The sequence below is a fragment of the Ceratotherium simum genome, chromosome X (assembly GCF_057802395.1).
Source record: "Ceratotherium simum simum isolate JZ-2026a chromosome X, ASM5780239v1, whole genome shotgun sequence".
Classification (NCBI taxonomy): Eukaryota; Metazoa; Chordata; class Mammalia; order Perissodactyla; family Rhinocerotidae; genus Ceratotherium; species Ceratotherium simum.
The window spans coordinates 78504035-78525376 of record NC_141940.1 but is presented as its reverse complement, the minus strand read 5'-3'; the positions used below and the strand labels follow the sequence as shown (position 1 = coordinate 78525376).

The 21342-nt window shown below is 43.6% G+C and overlaps 1 protein-coding gene across 1 annotated transcript in view; it reads left to right on the top strand.

The window, feature by feature from the left end:
• The window catches only part of MSN (moesin), a 68999-nt gene extending 49011 nt beyond the window's left edge, over window positions 1-19988 (top strand). Inside the window, exons 3-13 of the mRNA XM_004439905.3 lie at window positions 1123-1218; window positions 6349-6623; window positions 8221-8304; window positions 8979-9125; window positions 10178-10274; window positions 11995-12158; window positions 14569-14699; window positions 14934-15094; window positions 16491-16583; window positions 16960-17184; window positions 17746-19988. Of these exons, the coding sequence (XP_004439962.1) occupies window positions 1123-1218; window positions 6349-6623; window positions 8221-8304; window positions 8979-9125; window positions 10178-10274; window positions 11995-12158; window positions 14569-14699; window positions 14934-15094; window positions 16491-16583; window positions 16960-17184; window positions 17746-17910 (1638 nt within the window). The 3' untranslated portion in view covers window positions 17911-19988. The remainder of the gene's footprint in view (window positions 1-1122; window positions 1219-6348; window positions 6624-8220; window positions 8305-8978; window positions 9126-10177; window positions 10275-11994; window positions 12159-14568; window positions 14700-14933; window positions 15095-16490; window positions 16584-16959; window positions 17185-17745) is intronic.
• Window positions 19989-21342: the final 1354 nt, after the last annotated feature.

The window sequence follows — 21342 nt, the reverse complement described above, 5'->3', positions numbered from 1 at the left end:
TATTCACAGGGAAGGATATCAGCAACACTGGGTTCTTGTTCCCCGTTTCTACGTTTCTATCTCTAGGTAAATTTCTTCACCTTATCCCCCCACCTCCAACCCCCCCCAAAAAAAAAAAGTAAAGGTAAAGAAGACTGCCCGATGCCAGCATGACCGCATTAGGATGTGGCTCAGCTTCATTGCCTCCATCCCCAGTGGTGGGCATGCTGGAGATGAGCCACCAGCCAGGACCATTAACATGCTAATGTCAGAGACTGGAAAACAGATCCCATCTGTCTTCTCCTGGCTGGCCTCCCTTGCCTGCCCACTGCTCAGCCAAGAGGCCCAGAACACCAGGGGGCCCCTCAGCTACTACACTGAGGTACTCACCCTGTTTCCACCCTCATTCCCACTCTCAATCTGTGTGAGTGGTAAGGAGAATCATGACTGGGCTCTCTAATCAGGGCAGGAAAGATGCATTTCAGCCCCCAGGCATAGCATTGCTTTGGGGTATATAGATACCACAGTCCCTGCTCTGTCTCCTCAAACATTCTTTCTTGGGGCATCTTAAATGGGACTCAGTCTGAAGGATGTGGGCATTATTGCTAGTTGCTAAAGATAAAGGTGCAACCCAGGAGAACAAGATGCAGGAGTTAAGCCAACAATCTTTACCTTTAGCCTTTAATCCATCCTGGGAGTGGGAAGCTGCATGGCATAATAAAGGGATGGAGGTGGCAGAAAGGACTGGATTTGAATGGGTTTGGAGTCAAATAGACCTGACACTGCTACTCACTACCTGAACCTTCACTTCTCTGAACCTTACTTTAACTATCTGTAAAATGGGCTTAATTGTAATTAGATAATAGAGCTATTGTGAAAATTAAAAGAGATAATGGATATAAAGTTATTGATGTGTGGTAGTGCTCATAAGTAATAGATTCATTCCCTACCTCATCAGAAGTACTTTGTGCAGAGAGATGCTGACATCAATTCTTGACTGCTGCCCAGATGTATTTTCTTGCCATACCCTGGGCACCTTATGTCCTTTAAGGTCAGGGGCCATGTTGGCTTCACTTTTGTGTTTTCTGTGCCTGGCACAGGATAGACATTCAATCAACGATTGTTTTATGTTTTCTCTTCTAGGTGGTGAAAACTATTGGCCTAAGGGAAGTTTGGTTCTTTGGTCTGCAATACCAGGACACTAAGGGTTTCTCCACTTGGCTGAAACTCAATAAGAAGGTAACTGCTTACCCTACTATTGGGTTTGGAATTCATTCATCCACCAGATCTTGCTCAGGAGGGTAACATGTGCTAGCTGACAAATCCAGGGCACCTAGAGCTGTGTTTTCCACTGGGTGGTCTGTTGATCACTGGATCAGAATAAGGGCAGAGGACTCAGCCGAGGTGAAGCTCCAGCTCTGTCTCCACTTTGACTTCTAACAGCAAGAATGGCCAGTGTCCAAAGAAGAAGGGACCCTACTAGGAGCTCTGTCTTGAACTTTGACTTATTTTAGACGACAGCCATTAGTGGTTCTTCAAGAGGGGATTTGTATCTTTTTTTTCTTTCTAAACTCAAGGACTTTAGGAGATTTGTTAAAAAGAGAGCCACAGACTCTTGAGCAGGAAAGAATCTTGAAGGTCTCATGATCTTATCTTGTCCCTTCCCCTACCTGTCAACTGATGCCTGAACCCCATGCAGATGCTTCCTTCTTTCTTGATTTTCTATCTCAATTGAACTCTAAATGGGATAATTTGAGTATAGGTCCATTCAAGCTGTCCACCTCCAAGCAGCATGTCTGCAGAAACATGGTGGCCCTCCATCTCAGTATACTCAAACTGGCTAACTTTGTCCTTGGGGGTCTCCATACTGTCTTATGGCTTGTTTCCCTGATTGTGTGTAGGAGACGGGTGCCTTAACTTCTGCTGGCAGAGTCTTGTTTTCCCAAAGAGTAGAGACTTTTGCTGGACAAATGTGGACTGTTAGGAGCCAATTTCAGGCCTTAAAAAACAATCTAGTTTGTGCTCTTGTCTAGCCAATTCCCAGCCTCAGCCATGTATCCTGGTCTTTACTTTGCTAATTTGTGGTGTTGGGGGAGCCTTAAAGGAAGAGCTTTCTTCAATCAATCAAAAGATACAGAGTGGCAGGATGGATTAAAAAGCAAGACCCAACAATATGCTGCCTCCAGGAAACACATCTCAGCTATAAAGACAAGCACAGGCTCAGAGTGAAAGGATGGAAGACAATACTCCAAGCTAATGGCAAACAAAAGAAAGCAGGTGTTGCCATACTCATATCAAAGTAGACTTCAAGATAAAACAGGTTAAGAGAGGCAAAGAAGGGAAATATATAATGATAAAAGGGACACTCCACCAAGAAGACATATCACTTATAAATATATATGCACCCAACATAGGAGCACCAAAATACATAAAGCAACTATTAACAAACCTAAAAGGAGACATTAACAACAACACAATAATAGTAGGGGATCTTAATACCCCACTTACATCAATGGATAGATCATTCAGACAAAAAGTCAATAAAGAAATAATGGACTTAAATGAAAAACTGGACAAGATGGACCTAGTAAACATATACAGAGCACTCCATCCAAAAACAGCTTACTACACATTCTTCTCAAGCACGCATGGAACATTCTCAAGGATAGACCATATGTTGGGAAAAAAAGCAAGCCTCAATAAATTTAAGAAGATTGAAATCATAACAAGCATCTTTTCAGACCTTAATGCTATGAAACTGGAAATCAAGCATGAAAAAAAACTGGGAAAGTGACAAAAATGTGGAGATTAAACAACATGCTACTGAACAACCAATGGATCACTGATGAAATTAAAGGAGAAATCAAAAACTATCTGGAACAAACGAAAATGAAAATATGCCATACCAAATCATATGGAATGCAGCAAAAGCGGTCCTGAGAGGGAAACTCATAGCGATACAAGCCCACCTTAACAGACAAGAAAAAGCCCAAATAAGCAACCTTAAATTACAGCTAACAGAACTAGAAAAAGAAGAACAAATAAAGCCCAAAGTCAGCAGAAGGAGACAAATAATAAAAATCAGAGCAGAAATAAATGAAATTGAGACCAAAAAAACAGTAGAAAGGATTAATGAAACAAAGAGTTGGTTCTTTGAGAAGATAAACAAAATTGACAAACTCTTAGCCAGATGTACTAAGAAAAAAAGAGAAAAGCCTCAAGTAAATAAAATTAGGAATGAAAGAGGAGAAATTACAATGAATACCATGGAAATACAAAGCATTATAAGAGAATACTATGAGAAATTATATGCCAACAAATTGGACAATCTAGAAGAAATGGAGAAATTCTTACACTCATACAACCTCCCAAAACTGAACCAAGAAGAAATGGAGAATCTGAATAGACCAATCATAAGTAAAGAGATTGAAATAGTAATCAAAAACCTCCCAAAAAATAAAAGTCCAGGAGCAAATGGCTTCTTCGGTGAATTTTACCAAACATTCAAAGAAGATTTAATACTCATCCTTCTCAAACTATTCCAAAATAGAGGAAGATGGAACACTTCCTAACTCATTCTACGAGGCCAACATCACCCTGATACCAAAGCCAGACAAAGACAATACAAAGAAGGAAAATTACAGGCCAGTATTGCTGATGAACATAGATGCAAAAATCCTCCACAAAATATTGGCAAACCGAATACAGCAATACATTAAAAAGATCATACACCATGATCAAGTGGGATTTATACCAGGGATGCAGGGATGGTTCAACATTTGCAAATCAGAACCATGATTTGGTTGATGTGGTGCCACATCAACAAAACAAAGAATAAAAACCACATGGTCATCTCAATAGATGCAGAGAAGGCATTTGACAAGATACAACATCGATTTATGATAAAATCTCTCAACAAAATGGGCATAGAAGGAAAGTACCTCAACATAATAAAGGCTATTTATGACAAACCCACAGCCAACATCATACTCAATGGGTAAAGACTGAAAGCCATTCCTCTGAGAACAGGAACGAGGCAGGGCTGCCCACTCTCACCACTCCTATTCAACATAGTACTGGAGGTTTTGGCCAGAGCAATTAGGCAAGAAAAAGGAATAAAAGGAATCCAAATAGGCAACAAAGAAGTGAAACTCTCACTATTTGCAGATGACATGATTTTATATATAGAAAACCCTAAAGAATCCATTGGAAAACTGGTAGAAATATTCAACAACTACAGCAAAGTCACAGAGTACAAAATCAATCTACAAAAATCAGTTGCATTTCTCTATGCTAATAACGAACTAACAGAAAGAGAGCTCAAAAAGATAATACCATTTACAATTGCATCAAAAAGTATAAAATATCTAGGAATAAATCTTACCAAGGAGGTGAAAGACCTATACAATGAAAACTACAAGACATTATTGAAAGAAATTGATGATGAAATGGAAAGACATCCCATGCACATGGATTGGAAGAATAAACATAGTTAAAATGTCTATATTACCTAAAGCAATCTACAGATTCAATGCAATCCCAATCAGAATCCCAATAACATTCTTCACGGAAATAGAAGGAAGAATCCTAAAATTCATATGGGGCAACAAAAGACCCTGAATAGCTAAAGTAATCCTAAGCAAAAAGAACAAAGCTGGAGTCATCACAATCCCTGACGTCAAAACATACTACAAAGCAATAGTAATCAAAACAGCATGGTACTGGTAGAAAAACAGACACACAGATCAATGGAACAGAATTGAAAGCCCAGAAATAAAACCACACATATACGGACAGCTAATTTTCAACAAAGGAGCTAAGAATATATAATGGAGAAAGGAAAGTCTCTTCAATAAATGGTGTTGGGAAAACTGGACAGCCACTTGCAAAAGAATGAAAGTGGACCATCTGCTATCACGATTCACAAAAATTAACTGAAAATGGATCAAAAACCTGAAGGTGAGACCTGAAACTATAAAACTTATAGAAGAAAATATAGGCAACACACTATTTGACATTGGTCATAAAGGCATCTTTTCGGATGACATGCCTACCCAGACTAGGGAAACTAAAGAAAAAATAAGCAAGTGGGACTTTATCAGATTAAAGAGCTTCTACAAGACAAACGAAACCAGAATCAAGATGAACAGACAACCCACAAGCTGGGTGAAAATATTTGCAAAACATATATCTGACAAGGGTTTAATCTCCATAATATATAAAGAAGTCACACAATTGAACAAAAAAAAACAACCTGATCAAAAAATGGGCAGAGGAAATGAACAGACACTTGTCCAAAGAAGATATACAGATGGCCAATAGGCACATGAAAAGATGTTCAACATCACTAATCATCAGGGAAATGCAAATCAAAACAACACTAAGATATCACCTCAAGCCCATTAGAATGGCTATAATCACCAAGACAAAAAACAACAAATGTTGGAGAGGATGTGGAGAAACAGGAACCGTCATACACAGCTGGTGGGAATGCAAACTGGTCTATGGAAAACTCTATGGACATTTCTAAAAAAATTAGAAATACCCTATGATCCAGCTATCACACTACTGGGAATCTATCCAAAGAACCTGAAATCAACAATCCAAAGAGGCTTATGCACCCCTATGTTCATCGCAGCATTATTCAATATAGCCAAGAAGTGGAAGCAACCTGAGTGTCCCCCGACTAATGATTGGATCAAGAAGATGTGGAATATATATATACAATGGAATACTACTCAGCCATAAAAAAAGACAAAATCATCCCATTTGCAACAACATGGATGGGCCTGGAGGGTATTATGTTAAGTGAAATAAGCCAGAAAGAGAAAGGTAAACACTGTATCATCTCTCATATGTGGAATATAAACCAACACATGGACAGAGAATAGTGTATTGTGGTTACCAGGGGCAATGAGTGTAGGGCGTGGGCACAAGGGGTGAAGGGAGACATACATATCGTGATGGACAAACAAAAATATACAACCCAAAATTTCACAATGTTATAAACTATTAAAACATCAATTAAAAACAAAAAACAAAATAAAACAACAGGAGCTTTCTTAAGCCTACTCTCAGAATTTGGGGCAGTTGGACACATTGTGAGATGCTGGGGGCTTGAGGGCTTATGACTATCAGTGGGTGTTAGGTCATTTCAGGAAGAAATCCCCAATAGGAAACAATTATGGATGTGGGATTGGGTCCCCAATGAAAGTAATATATCTCTTTTCTGAATTACCAGGAGAGTTGCCACCCAGCTCTTTGAGATTACCCAAATTGATAACTTTTCAGTGTCTTCTCCCCATCATACAGCCACTCCCCCACCCCCAAATCTATTTTTTGAGAATGTATAACCCCTATTGCTCCCAGGTGACTGCCCAGGATGTGCGGAAGGAAAGTCCTCTGCTCTTCAAGTTCCGGGCCAAGTTCTACCCTGAGGATGTATCCGAAGAATTGATCCAGGATATCACACAGCGCCTGTTCTTCCTGCAAGTGAAGGAGGGCATTCTCAATGATGATATTTACTGTCCACCTGAGACTGCTGTGCTGCTGGCCTCCTATGCTGTCCAGTCCAAGTATGGCGACTTCAATAAGGAAGTCCACAAGTCTGGCTACTTGGCCGGGGACAAGTTGCTGCCACAGAGGTAAGGTGGTGCCCAGGCCATCTGCCCTGGCTGGAGGGGACTGCAGCCCAAGGCTGACTGATTCCTATTACACAGGGGCTGCCAGATCTATTCCTTTCCACTACAATCTGTCTGAAGACCACGTTATGCTGCACAGAGAAATGTATTTGCATATGGCACCATACCCTATTGTTTCTCTGGCTCTCAAAATAAGAAGCTTTTTTTTCCCCTCTGTTTGCCTGATTACAGAACTTCATTACCCTGGAAACAGGTGCTTATACAGAGAACCAGAGATGGATGGATTTTCTCCCCCACCCCTCACATTCCATTTTCTCAATCCTTTTCACTGATTTAGACCTCTTAAATCAGAAGTTCCCAGGAGAGAGAGAGAAATACATAAGCCAGGGATGTGGGGAGCTCAAAATAGTCTTTTAATATTGATAACCAGTGTACAGAGCTTTCTGCCTTTGTAAACTTCAAAGTTGAGCACTCTCAAACACTCATTATTTTTGTTTTAGCATCACTACTAAATGATGGCATTATCATTATTTCCTGGCTAAAGAAATAGAGGTGCAGAGGTGGTTGCTCTCTTGCCCAATCTCCCACAGCTCATTTGAGGCAGAGCCAGATCTGGAATCTTAGTCTCTTGATTTTTTTAACCCTGGGTTTTTATCCACTGTATCCAATGGCCATTTTCATAGGCTTTTGGATTGGAAGGAAAAGTTCTGCTTCATCCTGGGAGACTCAGTCCCATTGGAACTGTGGCATATGCATAACTCACCTGGAGGTATTAGGGATAGTGGTTGTGCCCTGGGACTCTACCTGAGTCGCTGCTATTATGTCTGAGATGGCATATTTAAAACAAGCCAGGGAGCTGGCCCAGTGGCGTAGTGGTTAAGTTTGCATGCTCCACTTCGACAGCCCGAGGTTCGCAGGTTCAAATCCTGGGCATAGACTGGCGCACTGCTCATCAAGCCATGCTGTGGTGGCGTCCCACATACAAAATAGAGGAAGATGAGCACAGGTTTTAGCTCAGAACCAATCTTCCTCACCAAAATAATAATAATAATAATAATAATAAAATTAAAAAAATAAAACAAGCCTTATGATCTAGTAGATCTGGGAGGTTGAGCCAGTTAGTTTCTCCCAAAGCCATTTGGGCTCAGTTGTCTGTTCTGTATCCACAGGCTATAATCTCATCCCTGAGCAATATTCTCACAAATATGAACTGTTGGTCCCACAAGGATTAGGAGAGAGTGTCCATGCCTCTGTGAGGCCCAACCCTATTCTTAGTCCCACAAGTCAGCACAGACTTAATACATTACTGCTCTGCTTGGGGACCATAGCACGCTATTGGATTTTCTGGTTAAAGGTACAAAGGAAGGTGTTCCCATTGTCTTTCTTGGTCATCCATTTTTGTCTCTATCCTACCTCTCAGGCAGTTTTCTACATCTAATTAATACCTCCTGCTATAATTTCAGTCTGCTTCCAGTGTGACCTCAGTGGGCTGACTCCACGTCCTGTTTGTATCAACCCCTTAGAGAGCTAAGTGGGTTTCCATTTACACTTACATTTGGGCTTTGTGCTTTAAACTACTCACTACCCATTGTCTTTCTAGGGTCCTGGAGCAGCACAAACTCAACAAGGACCAGTGGGAGGAGCGGATCCAAGTGTGGCATGAGGAGCACCGGGGCATGCTCAGGTAAGCCCAACCTACCAACTGTGAGCTCTTACAGGGAGAATAAGAGTTGGTTCTGGGGAGAGAAGAGGTAAAGGACGAGAGACACTGGAGCATGTTGGAAAGAGAGGGACAGGAGTGTAGTTTACAGAGGAAATTAGAGATAGAGGGCAAATCAGGACCATTATATAAGCTGTGTTTTCTGTGAATGATGGCAACTGATAGTGCAAATAGTTTAGACCATAAAGAAATGGAGGGGACCTCAGGATCCATAGGGAGCTTCTGGGTCACCAGGGGCTCCTCCCCAAGAGATAAATGGGGAAGGAACTCTAAATATGGCAAACCATTGGGTAGTTGTCTAGATGAGGAACAAATATTATTTTGCCATCACCACTCCATCTGGGCTCTGCTAAGAATGTGCCTGTCTAAGAGGATTCTATGGCAGCTAACATGTGAGAGGCCAGCAAGGGTCAGCTCACCCTTATTCCCCTTGGGAACCTCGAACCTTAGGCTCCTGCCAGCAAGTTTTTCTTATGAAAAGTCATGTTGTGCTCTGTTTGTTACCATCTACTTACTTTCCATCCTTTTCCCATCCTTCAAGGCAAGATCCTTGTCAGAACTGCAAAGCAGGTAGGCTTTCTATCTCCCTGAGTCTGATTCACAGGCTCCCGCCTATAACCTCCCATTCTGTTGTTTAGGGAGGATGCTGTCCTGGAGTATCTGAAGATTGCCCAGGACCTGGAGATGTATGGTGTGAATTACTTCAGCATCAAGAACAAGAAAGGCTCAGAGCTGTGGCTGGGAGTGGATGCCCTGGGTCTCAACATTTATGAGCAGAATGACAGGTATAGCTCAGAACTCTTAGTTTATTTGGGCCACTCAGACACCTAGGGCTCACCAGGGAGTAGGACTGTACCTCCTGAGTCCCACCTGGGTAGTTTTTTTCCTACCTAGTTTAGACCAGTCCGGATGATTGCACAACCTCCCTTAGGCCTCTAAATCTTGCATTGACTACACTTGCATTGCCCACTATAGTAGCCACTGGCCACATGTGGCTATTGAGCACTTGAGGTATGGCTACTATGAATTGAGGTGTGCTGTAACTGTAAATTACACACTGGACTTTGAAGAGTTAATGTGAAAATTAACTCTTAACAGAATTAACAGAATGTAAAAGGTTTCATTAATATTTTTTAAAATATTGATTTACACATTCAAATGATAGTATTTTGGATCTCCTGGGTTAAATGAACTGTTATAGTTAATTCCACTTATTTCTTTTTACTTATTTTCGTGTAGCTACTAGAAAATTTAAAATTGCATGTGTGGCTTTCATTATATTTCTATTGGACAGCACTGGCCTAGAACTTACCTTGTGAAGAGTTGTAATTAATCCCACTTCCATATGATGATTAAGTGCCGTTTGGCCTATAATCCCTCTTACTACAGCCTTATCTCACTTGCTTATTTTGTTTCTTGGTCTGCTCTTAGTGATGATGAAGATCAGTATATTATTGTTCCGTGTAACTTCTGAATCTTGGAGCTTATTATTTACCTTCTCCCCAACTTTTACAACTTTGGGTGGAAGAGTCACAGTTAAGTAGGGCTGGAGATTCTTGTGTGAGATTGTTTCAAGGTCCATGCCTCAACAAAAAATACAGTAAAATACACCTCAGAGATTAGGACAAGGAATAATATTTCAGCTGTGGTATCAGAAGGTTCTTTGTGCACCCTAAATGCTGGCAACTGACCTGGTGGCATGTGATGACACTGGCTGAGATGGCAATGAATCTACCTCCTTAAAGAAGAAGTTGATGGGGAGTAGGGCAAGGCAGCGACCTTCTATGTCCTTCTTGTCTTGCCCCTGTCCTGATGTTCTTGATCTCCATTTCTACAGACTGACTCCCAAGATAGGCTTCCCCTGGAGTGAAATCAGGAACATCTCTTTCAATGACAAGAAATTTGTCATCAAGCCCATTGACAAAAAAGCCCCGGTAAGTGACTCCTCCCATTGGCCAAGACAGGTACCCACCAAGACCTGTATAATGCTAGGAGCAATCATGTTGTTGTATTTTTCTGTCACTTTTCTGGCTTGCTTTTTTTTTGATGTGAGTGGGAATGGGAGGCACAAAAGGAGATTGGCGATGGAAGGGGATGTTGATGGGAAAAATTGCCAGGAGACATCCTATACCTGGTACCACCCTGCTACGTGTGTCTCAGGAGAAACATGGATGAGGGAGAGCCACAGGCAGTCTAAGTGCTGCCTCTTAGCCATTGTCTTCTGATGCCCTGAAGCTCTGGAGTGGAAACAGAGCACATCTTATCTTTTAAAGCCTCTAGGCCCCAGAAAGTAGAAACTGTTCACGGACTTGATTTATCTTTAATTGTGGAGAAAAGACAGAGCCAGTAGCAGTTCAGATCCCAAGATGATCCTCCAAACTTGCTTTTTGGTATAACTTTGCTGCTGTCCTCTCAAGACTTTTTTCCGGAGCAACCCAAGAACAAGAAAATGCTTTGGGTCCAGTCATTCCTCTAATGTGCTACACTTTTCACCTACTCATTGCCTGTGGCTGAGAAAACCAGAAAGCTAGTGATTGAGAGTAGGTTAGAAAATTGAGATGAGAGTCTCCTCTTCTGGTGTACCTTGTGTCTAACAAGGGCCAATGGCCATGCTGAGCCAGACCCTTCTCATGAGGCCTCAGCCATTCTTCTCCAGCCCAGAGGTCTCTGAACTTCCCCTGCTAGGTACTTTATATATGCTGTCTCCTTAAACCCTCAACAACATTGTCAGGTAGGTAGTAGCATACCCATTTCATAACCAATGAAATTGAGGTTCAGAGAGTGGAGTGATTTGCCTAAGATCACACAGCTAAAAGTGGTAGAGCTGAGATTTGAACCTAGGTCATTTGACTACTAGAGTTTGTGCTCCTTCCACTGAACCCCAAGCTATATGAGATGGTAGCAGTTTGGGTTCAGTGACAGAAGAGCTGGTGGTTAGTATATCAGCTGGTGACCTTGGTCCAGTGGTATTTGTAATAACAAACTCAAACTCACTGGATTTTCTTGTGTGTGTGTGTTTTTTGTTTAACTGCCACTGTGCTCAACTTTCATCAGAAAAAGGTAAGTAACAAAGCCAGCTGAGATCAAGAGCTTATTTACAAAACAACAACAACCAGGACAATTGATGTTCAGGAGGTTTATGTGTTCATATAGGTATTTATAACTTGCCTTATTCAAAAAAGGATTTAAGAGGCTAGGTCTAATATATGCTTTTAGGAGATTACAGAAACAGTCCAGTCACCCATACTGCACTCACCAGGGTATTATGTAGGGATTATTGGGCCATTAAGAGAGGCCCCTGAGACTTAGCAGTATCCCTAATCAGCAGATAAAGTTAGTTCCTATCTTTTAACTGGATTGAGAATATTTTAGGATGCTTTTCATAAGCAAAGGTTAAAAGAAATTGTGGTTTGATGGAAAGAGCACTGGTTTCAGAGTCAAGAAGCCTGGGTTCTAGTCCTGGGTCTGCCACTAACCTGCTGTCTGACCCTGAGCAAGTCACTTCACTGCTCTGATAATTAGTTTTCCCATCTGTAACATGAGAAAATTGGGTTAAATAATCTTTTCAGTGCTTTTGGACTTAGCTTTTCAGAAGGCAGAAGCTCACCTACATCTGTCCCTCCAAACTCTTTCCGATTGCTGGTTTCCCACCAGGACTTTGTCTTCTATGCTCCCCGGCTACGGATTAACAAACGGATTTTGGCCCTGTGCATGGGGAACCATGAGCTATACATGCGCCGCCGCAAGCCTGATACTATCGAGGTGCAGCAGATGAAGGCACAGGCCCGGGAGGAGAAGCACCAGAAGCAGATGGAGCGGTAGGTACTATGGAGCTGGAGTGGGGCCAGGGCCAGGGCAAGGAAGCTTCTCAAAGGTGCCAAGCCTGCTACAGGCAGGACATGAAGCCATCCCAGGACTGGGAGAGAGAGAGAGAGAGAGCTGTACATGGATGACACCCCTTCCATTAAGTCTCAGGCATCCCCGACCCCAGGAAATAGGCATCAGAAGCCTAGGATTTCAGAGGCTCATAGGAAGGTGGGGCATTTCATAGTTCCCCATTGTCTATAATACTCATGCCATTGCTCTTTTAGTCAGACTCTGAGTTGCTCCAGGCTATGTGACCAGTATAGTAGCAGTAGCAGAAGGCTCCATGCACATTTAAACCTGGACTTGGTAGGATTTTTTGAGTGGAATTGGGCAGAGCCACCAGAATTTTCCCTACAAAGCCCCTATGTACTGTAGCCCCTTGCTACTCAAAGTGCAACAAGGCTCAGCAGCATCAGCATCAACTTGGGAACTTGTTAGAAAGGCAGGATCTGAGACCCTACCCCAGACCTACTGATTCAGAATCTATATCTTAAGATCTCAGGTGATTTCTCCAGAGAAGATATGCAAATGGACAGTAGGCACGTGAAAACATTCTTAGTCATCAGGGAAATGCAAATCAAAACCACAGTGAGATACCACTTAATACTTACTAATATGGATATAATAAATAAAAACAGAAATAACAGCTGTTGGCAAGGATGTGGAGAAATTGGAACTCATATACATTGCTGGTAGGAATGTAAAATGGCTCAGCTGCTGTGGAAAACAGTCTGGTGGTTCCTCAAAAAGTTAAGCATAGAGTTACCATATGATCTCACAATTCCACTCCTAGGTGTGTACACAAAAGAATTGAAAACAGGTGTTCAAACAAGTACATGTACACACATGTTCATAGCAGTGCTATTTATAATAGCAAAAAGGTGGAAACAGCCCAAATGTCCATCAGTGGATGAATGCATAAACAAATTGTGTAGCCATACAATGGAATATTATTCAGCCATAAAAAGGAGTGAGGTACTGATATATACTACAATGTGGATGAACCTCTAAAACATCATGCTAAGTGAAAGAAATCAGACATAAATTGTATGATACCATTTATATGAAATATCCAGAATAGATCAATCTATAGAGATAGAATGCAGATTGGTGGTTGTCAGGGGCTTGGGGGAGGGGAGAGGGGCAGAAACTGCTTAATGGGTATGGGGTTTTACTTTGGAGTAATGGAAACATTTTGGAACTACATAGATGTGGTGGTTGCACAACATTGTGAATATACTAAATGCCATTGAATTGTTTGCTTTAAAATGTTTAATTTTATGTTATGTGAATTTCACCTCAATAAATTATTTAAAAAATAAGATCTCAGGTGATTTCTATATATGTTAAGGTTTGAGAGCATTGTTCTAGTCTGTCATAAAGAATTTGGGACCTCGGAGGCTTCTAAGATAGTAGGCTGGAAAATGACTCCATGTATAAGAAGTTAGACACCAAAGTTCACATTTATTCAGAAAAATTAACTGAGATCAGGGGCAGTTTACAGAGCTAGATCTGGCAGGAACCTACCCTCAAGGACCTCACAATCTAGTAGGAGAAAGAGGAAAAACAGTATGTATATAACTGTTCAAATATTGTGTCGTTCATTCACTCAAATATTTATTCAGCAGTGAAAAAAATAGACAAAAATCCCTGTTCTCATGAAGCTGTCATTCTAGTGGGAAGAGACAGACAGAAAAAATAAGCAAATTATACGGTATGTGAGATGGTAAGAAGTGTTATGGACAAAAATAACAGGGAGGATGGATGGGAAGAAGGATAGGCCAAGTATTCAGAGGGCTTAGAGAGAGAAAAGACATCTAGCCAATGGAGAAAAGAAGACCTCCCGGAAGAGGTGCTGGGGCAAGAAAAAACAAATACTTATTCTAGATCGCAACAAATTCTGGGAAAACGGAGCCTAGAGCTGGGCTTCAGAGGGCAGGCAGAGTTAAGCCTGAGGACTGGTGCCCTAGCCATAAAGATCAGCAGACTTAAAGCACAGTATCCCAGAACAGAGCCAAAACTTGCCTCCCTATAACTCCATGAGATAGGGGACTTATTGGGCTTAGGGGAGCAAAGAAGTGACATAGCTAAGGTCACTCAATGGTTACTCACTGGTTAGTGGCGGAACTGGGAGTCCAAGTTAGATATCCTCACTCTGACAGGGCCCTGAGCATACTGGCCCATATGGGTCTATGATGTGAGGACAAGGATGTGGAGATAAGGGAGAGTAGTCCCAACTCACAAGTCCTGAGTGTGTTGGATGAGTGGGGTCTGAAGGTCTAGGGCCAGAGACCCTTGGAGATCCCAAGGCTTTCATGTGGCCTTGCTATCCTGTTCCATCCCTTCTTTCTCCTTTCTTAGTGCTCTGCTAGAAAATGAGAAGAAGAAGCGTGAGATGGCAGAAAAGGAGAAGGAGAAGATTGAGCGGGAGAAGGAGGAACTGATGGAGAGGCTGAAGCAGATCGAGGAACAGACTAAGAAGGCTCAGCAAGGTGAGGCTTGAAGTCACCTTGGAGACTGGGTTTTCCCAGAACCTGGAGACCCTTCTGCCTCTGCTGCAGACTCAGGCTGTATAATCCAGATGTAGCTATAGAATAGATGAAGTAGGGCAACAGGAAGAGTGCTCAGAGCTTTTTGCCGGTTGTGCCCTGGGGTGAAGCATTTCCAGGAAGGAAGCTAGGTGTCCCTTCTTTCTTCACTACCTTTTCCCCTCCTTTTCTTCTCAGAACTGGAAGAACAGACTCGCAGGGCTCTGGAACTTGAACAGGAGCGGAAGCGTGCCCAGAGCGAGGCTGAAAAACTGGCCAAAGAGCGTCAAGAAGCTGAAGAGGCCAAGGAGGCCCTGTTGCAGGCTTCCCAGGACCAGAAGAAGACCCAGGAACAGCTGGTAAAGCTGCAAAATGGACTGGGATTGTGGGACCTGAGTTTTTCCCCCTGTCTGCCTACCTATTCACAGCTACCTCTGCCTGCAGGGCTGGCTCTTTCCAGCAGGGTGCCACTCTACAGGCCTCCAGCAGATTGTTCATTCAGAAGCAAGCTGAGGAGTCACTGGTGTAGCCCAGAAACCTTTACAGTCTTCCCTCATCTTTACTTTTATTCTGCTTTCTTAGCCCTTGAGGATCTGAGCTGATGACCTGACAAAGGCAAGGGAAGGAAGAAAGAAATAAAGAGCTTCACACTTGATTGACTAGCTATTGTGTATTACAAGCTGTGCTAGCAACTTTTCCCTTTTCCTTACTTTATTTCTTCTTCCCAATAACCCTATGGGATTAACCCATATGGGATAATATGCCCAGATAAGGAAATTATGGCTGAGAGAGGTTTAAGAGACTTGCCAAAGGTCACACTTTTCTGTCTCTCTTTTGAAGGATTTGCTCCCTAAAATCATATGTAAAACTATATGTCTATGCCTTTTTCAGGGGAGGAGGGTGAGCATCCATACTGTCATCACAATTTCCAAGAGTTCTGTGACTCAGAAGTTAAGAACCTGTGGCCCAAATTCCTTGACATATGCTCTTTCTCTGTACTGTTTGGAGTGGGAGTGCAGGGAACTAAGACCTAATTCTCAGGGGAAGCTTCCTCTGGGAGATTTGCCCAAGTGATAGTGTGCATAAGCTTTTTTCACTTGTTTAGATCACCTTGTGACACTTGAGTATCTTCCCTATGCTTGTCCTGGGAAGAGTCTTAGTGGAGAACTGAGCATTCTAGGATAACAGCGAAGGGTCTGCCACTTCAGGCAGTGACACAGTGATTTCCAAAGCCTTATTGAGGCCCTAACTGTGCAGTGGGCAATACTGAGAGAGGGAGGAGGAAAGGAGACATGGAGAGAGGAGAGTAAGAGGGGAGGGGGAGAGGGAGAGGGGAAGGGGAGAGAAGGAGAGGAATGAGGGAGAGGAAGAGGGAGAGAAATGAGGGAGAGGAAGAAGAAGAGAAATGAGGGGGAAGAAGATGGAGAGAAATGAGAGGGAGGAAGAGGAAGTGAAATGAGGGAGAGGGTGTGAAATGAAGGAGAGACAGAGATGACATATTGTTTGTCTTCAGTAGGTCTATAGTTTAGGTGGGGAGCTCTGATATACAAGGAAATAATTTGGATTTAATAGGGTGCTATAGTAGATCTGAGAATAGGAGTGGTCCTCCGGGCTTCTTGGAGGAGGTGTGGTGAAAAGAGCGTCCAGGACAGCAAGCAAGGGAGCAGTAGGTTCCCTAGGGGAGCTGGGGTTGAAGACACCTGGGCTCCGAGGACCAGAAAGCCCTGCTCTCACAAGCTTCCAATTTATCCATAGGCCTTGGAAATGGCAGAGCTGACAGCTCGGATCTCTCAGCTGGAGATGGCCCGACAGAAGAAGGAGAGTGAGGCTGTGGAATGGCAGCAGAAGGTAAGACACAGTGCCCAGAGCAAAGCATTGTGGGAAGGGGTACCACATGCATAGGTTTCAGTTCCCTAGATTCCTTAGGGTTGGGTTCTTTCCCCCTTCTATCCCTCCTTGACAGTGGTCATTATGGGAGAAGGAGGTCAAGGCTTGGGAGAAGGAGGTCAAGGCTTTCTCAGATACTTCCAAGAATTCTCCAATATCCCAGGGAAATTGGTACAATTGCTACTATTGTACAGCTGATGAAACTAAGGATGGGGCAGACGAAGTGACTTGGCCTACCTGGTGCTTGCCTCCTGCTGGGCCTTTCTTGGCACGCATAGGATGCCACAAGTTAGCCTGGTCTGACTGCCAGTCCTTCTCTCCCTCTGTTACTGGACAGGCTCAGATGGTACAAGAAGACTTGGAGAAGACCCGGGCTGAGCTGAAGACTGCCATGAGTACGCCTCATGTGGCAGAGCCTGCTGAGAATGAGCAGGATGAGCAGGATGAGAATGGGGCAGAGGCCAGCGCCGACCTGCGGGCTGATGCCATGGCCAAGGACCGCAGTGAGGAGGAACGTACCACTGAGGCAGAGAAGAATGAGCGTGTGCAGAAGCACCTGAAGGTATCCAGGCAGGGCAAAAGGGTCAAAGAGACCATGTGCATTGACTTAGTAGTCCATGGCCTTCCCTAGGTCATCATGGGGAGATAGGTAGAGGAGCCTATCTCAGTGCTGTATGGGAGCCTGAGCCTTTTTCGAGTGAGAGCTTTAAGGGTAGGCACGCCTCACTTATTAATCAGATCCTGGGCCACCTCTTTGCCTTTTTTTTGGCCCCGTCCTCCACCCATACTCCATTTACCTCTTATATTCAGAAAATACTTAGCTGACTCAATTCCTACCTGAATCTTTGGTATGTTGTTCTACTCTAGGAGAATACCTGTCAGCAGTTGGTCCCCTAAGTTTGTGTTTTTTGTTTTATTCTTGCCCAATTGCAGTCCTACAAGGGCTGGTGGAAATGGCTCTCAAAAAATATGTATGTGTGTGTGTATAAAGGGGGAGTGAGTGGGGGTGGGGAGAGAGAAAAAAAAGAAAAGAGAAAGAGAGAAAGTAAGAAAGATCTAGTTAAATGAGGGGAGGTAAAATGAGAGCAAGCCATTAATCCCTCATCCCCATGGACCCTCACAGGCCCTCACCTCAGAGCTGGCCAATGCCCGTGATGAGTCCAAGAAGACTGCCAATGACATGATCCATGCTGAGAACATGCGACTGGGCCGAGACAAATACAAGACCCTGCGCCAGATTCGGCAGGGCAACACCAAGCAGCGCATCGATGAGTTTGAGTCCATGTAATGGGCACCCAACCTCTAGGGACCCCTCCTCCCTTCTTCCTTGCCCCCACACTCTTACACTCTCGCCTTACTCACATTGTGCTGGAGCCACTAACTAGAGCAGCCCTGGAGTCATGCCAAGCATTCAGTGCAGCCATGGGACCAATCCTAGCCCCTCAGCCCTCACTCTCTTCTCTGAGCAGAGAAATGGCCCACTTGGTGCCAATGGGACCCTCTTTTCCCTCTCTGACCCATTCACTCGAGCTTGCTAGAGGAGACCATTCTCCAGCTCAGAGGCACTTTCCACTTGATTTGGGAAACACCTCCACATTTACTATTGTACTGCCAGGGTCAAGTGAGGAGTAAGTTGAAAACTAGTCCCCACCCCTGCCCCACTACTGTCTTCCTCTTCTAGGATCTGTGATTTGCAGAATTGGAACTTCACAGGGTTTAGGGAAGGAGGCAGGGCCCTGGCTATATGCTCTAGGATGTCAACTGACCTAGGATTAGGCCTCCCAATGCCCGTTCTTTCAAGAGTATTTAGGCTTTGTAATGCTTGAAGGCTAAAAAGATATTCAGTCATTCTTGACTTTACCTCCCAGATTGGGCCTGTTACAAACTCAGTCCCAATAAGCCTTGTCCTTGAGTTCAGGGACTCACTTTCTCCCCAGGGTGAGATGGGGGAGACGGTCCCTGCAACAGGCTTCACCAACATCCTAGAAGGACATTGGTCCTTCTATAGGCAAGGCTGGGTAGAAGTTCTTGCCCTAATGCCTTATGGGAGCCTAGGCTTGTTTCAAGTGAGCTCTATGGGCAGAGGTATCCCTTACTTATTATTCTGGGTTCCTCCACTTTTCTTGGGATCTGCCCCTCCCCACTCCAATCCCCAAATCCCCTCCAGCTAGAACAGTAGGGATGGTTACCCAAAAACCCAGCCAGACTAATATCCTGATTTTTGGTTACCCAAAAGTCCTATCCAGAATTCTTGCCAAAGGGAGGAAATGTTCACACCTGGTCTCAGTATTTTCCCTGGCAGGGGTTCCAGGCCACTTCTCCCATCAGAGCTACTTAGGCCACAGCTCCTGCTTCAGGGCCATCCAGGCCTTAGTATGTTGAGCCCTGGAGCTTGATATCAGTTGGCTCAATGATGAGTGGGTGGAAGAAGCTGAGTAAGGTGAGAGAAGCCTGTGGCCCGGGTTCCACAGTTTACTTGACCCCCTCAGGTGCCTAATAGCCCCTTCCCATCACCCCCTCAAGGTGGTGACTGGGCCCTGCCTCTGTTTGACAAATTTCTAACCCAGGTCTTGCCACCATCTGTGCTGTCCCTTGGAGCTGTAAACCAGAGCGCTGTTGGCGGCTCTGGCCTGGTTCCTTCCACAACCCCACCCCTTGCTCTCAACCCAGGAGCAGCCTCTTCCTTCTGTCTCATGTGCGCACTCTTTTTCCTTCTACCAGTATTATATATTCTAGTGGCATCTAACTCAATATTGATTTCTCTATTTCTTGCTAATGCACCCTTAGAAGATATTAGTCTTGGGGCAGGATCATTGTGGCCTCATTCCCTTACCACTCCCACACCTGGGAGGTGTGTACTATACTATAAAATAATATTTTGCCAGAAACATTAACATAAGAAGCTTTCAGTATTAGTGATGTCACCTGTCACTATAGGTCATACAATCCATTCTTAAATTACTTGGTATTTGGTTTTATTGTTCCTTTTTTTTTGCCTTTTCCCCAGAGTTCAGTCCTCAAGGGACCATACTGTCCCTCTATGCAGTGTCCCTAGTCCAGAGCCCATGGCTTCGATCCCTCCCTCCTGCCTGCATCCCCCGCCTGACCTTGGGGAGCCTTATGTGAATTATATTGACACTCTCTTGGTGATATGCCCTATATTGGCTAAATTCAAACCTGGAATTATAGGGTAATCTAGCTGCCTTCAGGGCAGTAACCCACCCCCAGGGAGGTTGGGGAGAAAGGTTAGATTTTGTATTCAGGTTTTTTTGTGTGTATTTGTTGGGTTTTTAAAAATTGTTTTTGGAGGGGTTTATGTTCAACCCATGTTCTATTTCAGTGCCAATAAAATTTAGGAAGACTTCACTGTGACTTGATCTTTCTTTGTGTCATGAGTGGGTAGCTGTAAGATACTTCACTGTAATTTCCACTATAGACCACCTTCTCAACTCTGATTTCATTTCATTCTCACCTCAGTCCTATGGGGAGTAGATATGACTATCCTCATTTTATAGTGGAGGGAATAGACTTGATAAAGTAGAATAACTACCCAATGGCACAGGACTGTCTGACTTAATAGCCTATGCTGTTTCCACAGCTCCAGGCCAGTTTTTACAGTGTAGGTGGACCTTGCATTGACCATGTGATACTCCTGGGTTCACTTGGCTTTGGGGCTTTAGGGCTGCTAGTAAGGGGTGGTTTCTATCTCTGGACTCCTCCCGGGGTGGTCAGGCCCTGTCCAGCCTCTTTGTCAAGGAGGCTTCCAGGATTGCTGCCCACCTCCTGCTACCCTTACTTACTGCAGTGCCAACAAAGGTCAAAGAAAGTACCTGGATCCCGGTTGTAAAAGGTGGTGGGGAGTGGAGTATGAAGTGAGGATGGAGAGTATATGCACAAAAGCTTTTGGTCGGCACTTTATGGTTTATAAAACATGTCAATTTTGTAGCCTAGGTATGATTATCCCATTTTTACAGATGAGGAAACAGACTCAAATAAGCCTTCCAGGCTGTCTTGGACCTGGCCTATTCTTTCACTTACCAGCTCCCTTCTTGGTGAGCCAATACTTGCAAGGAAAAGTAAAAGTTATGTATTCTGTGAGCTTTAAATCCTTATAACAACCCTTTGAGGCAGTGGCTCCCAAACATGTCTGCACTTTAGACTCTTAAAGATTCCAAAGCCCAGGCCACTCCCTCAGATCAAATTATAATTTCTAGTAGTCGGACACAGGCAGGCATCAGTATATTTGATGATTCCAATGTGCAGACAAAATTGGGAACCGCTACTCTAAGTTACTATTTTATCCCATTTTACAGATGGAGAAACTGTGGCTCAACAAGATGAATTAATTTGTCCAAGGTCACAGGGATTAGAAGTAGTAGAGCCAGGGTATGAACACAGGCAATCTAGTTCATGAGCCTGTGCTCTTAACAATTATACTATACCTTCTCCCTACCATTCCCATCAGGGGCCTGGAGGAGAACAGACATGTACTGAGAAGAGGAGATACTTGCACAGATTCAATTCTAAGGTAGCAAATAGAACTCTAGGGCCCTAGAAAACTTCAGTGTAGGAGGAGGCCTTAGGAATTTCTGCTAATGATAGTCCCAACTGTTGTTGCCTTGAAGAATGAAGAGATCAAGGTCCCCTCCAACCTCAACCAGAAGATATCTGCTTTTGTATGCTTTGTATGTTGGGTTGTATATGTATAAATAATTTATTT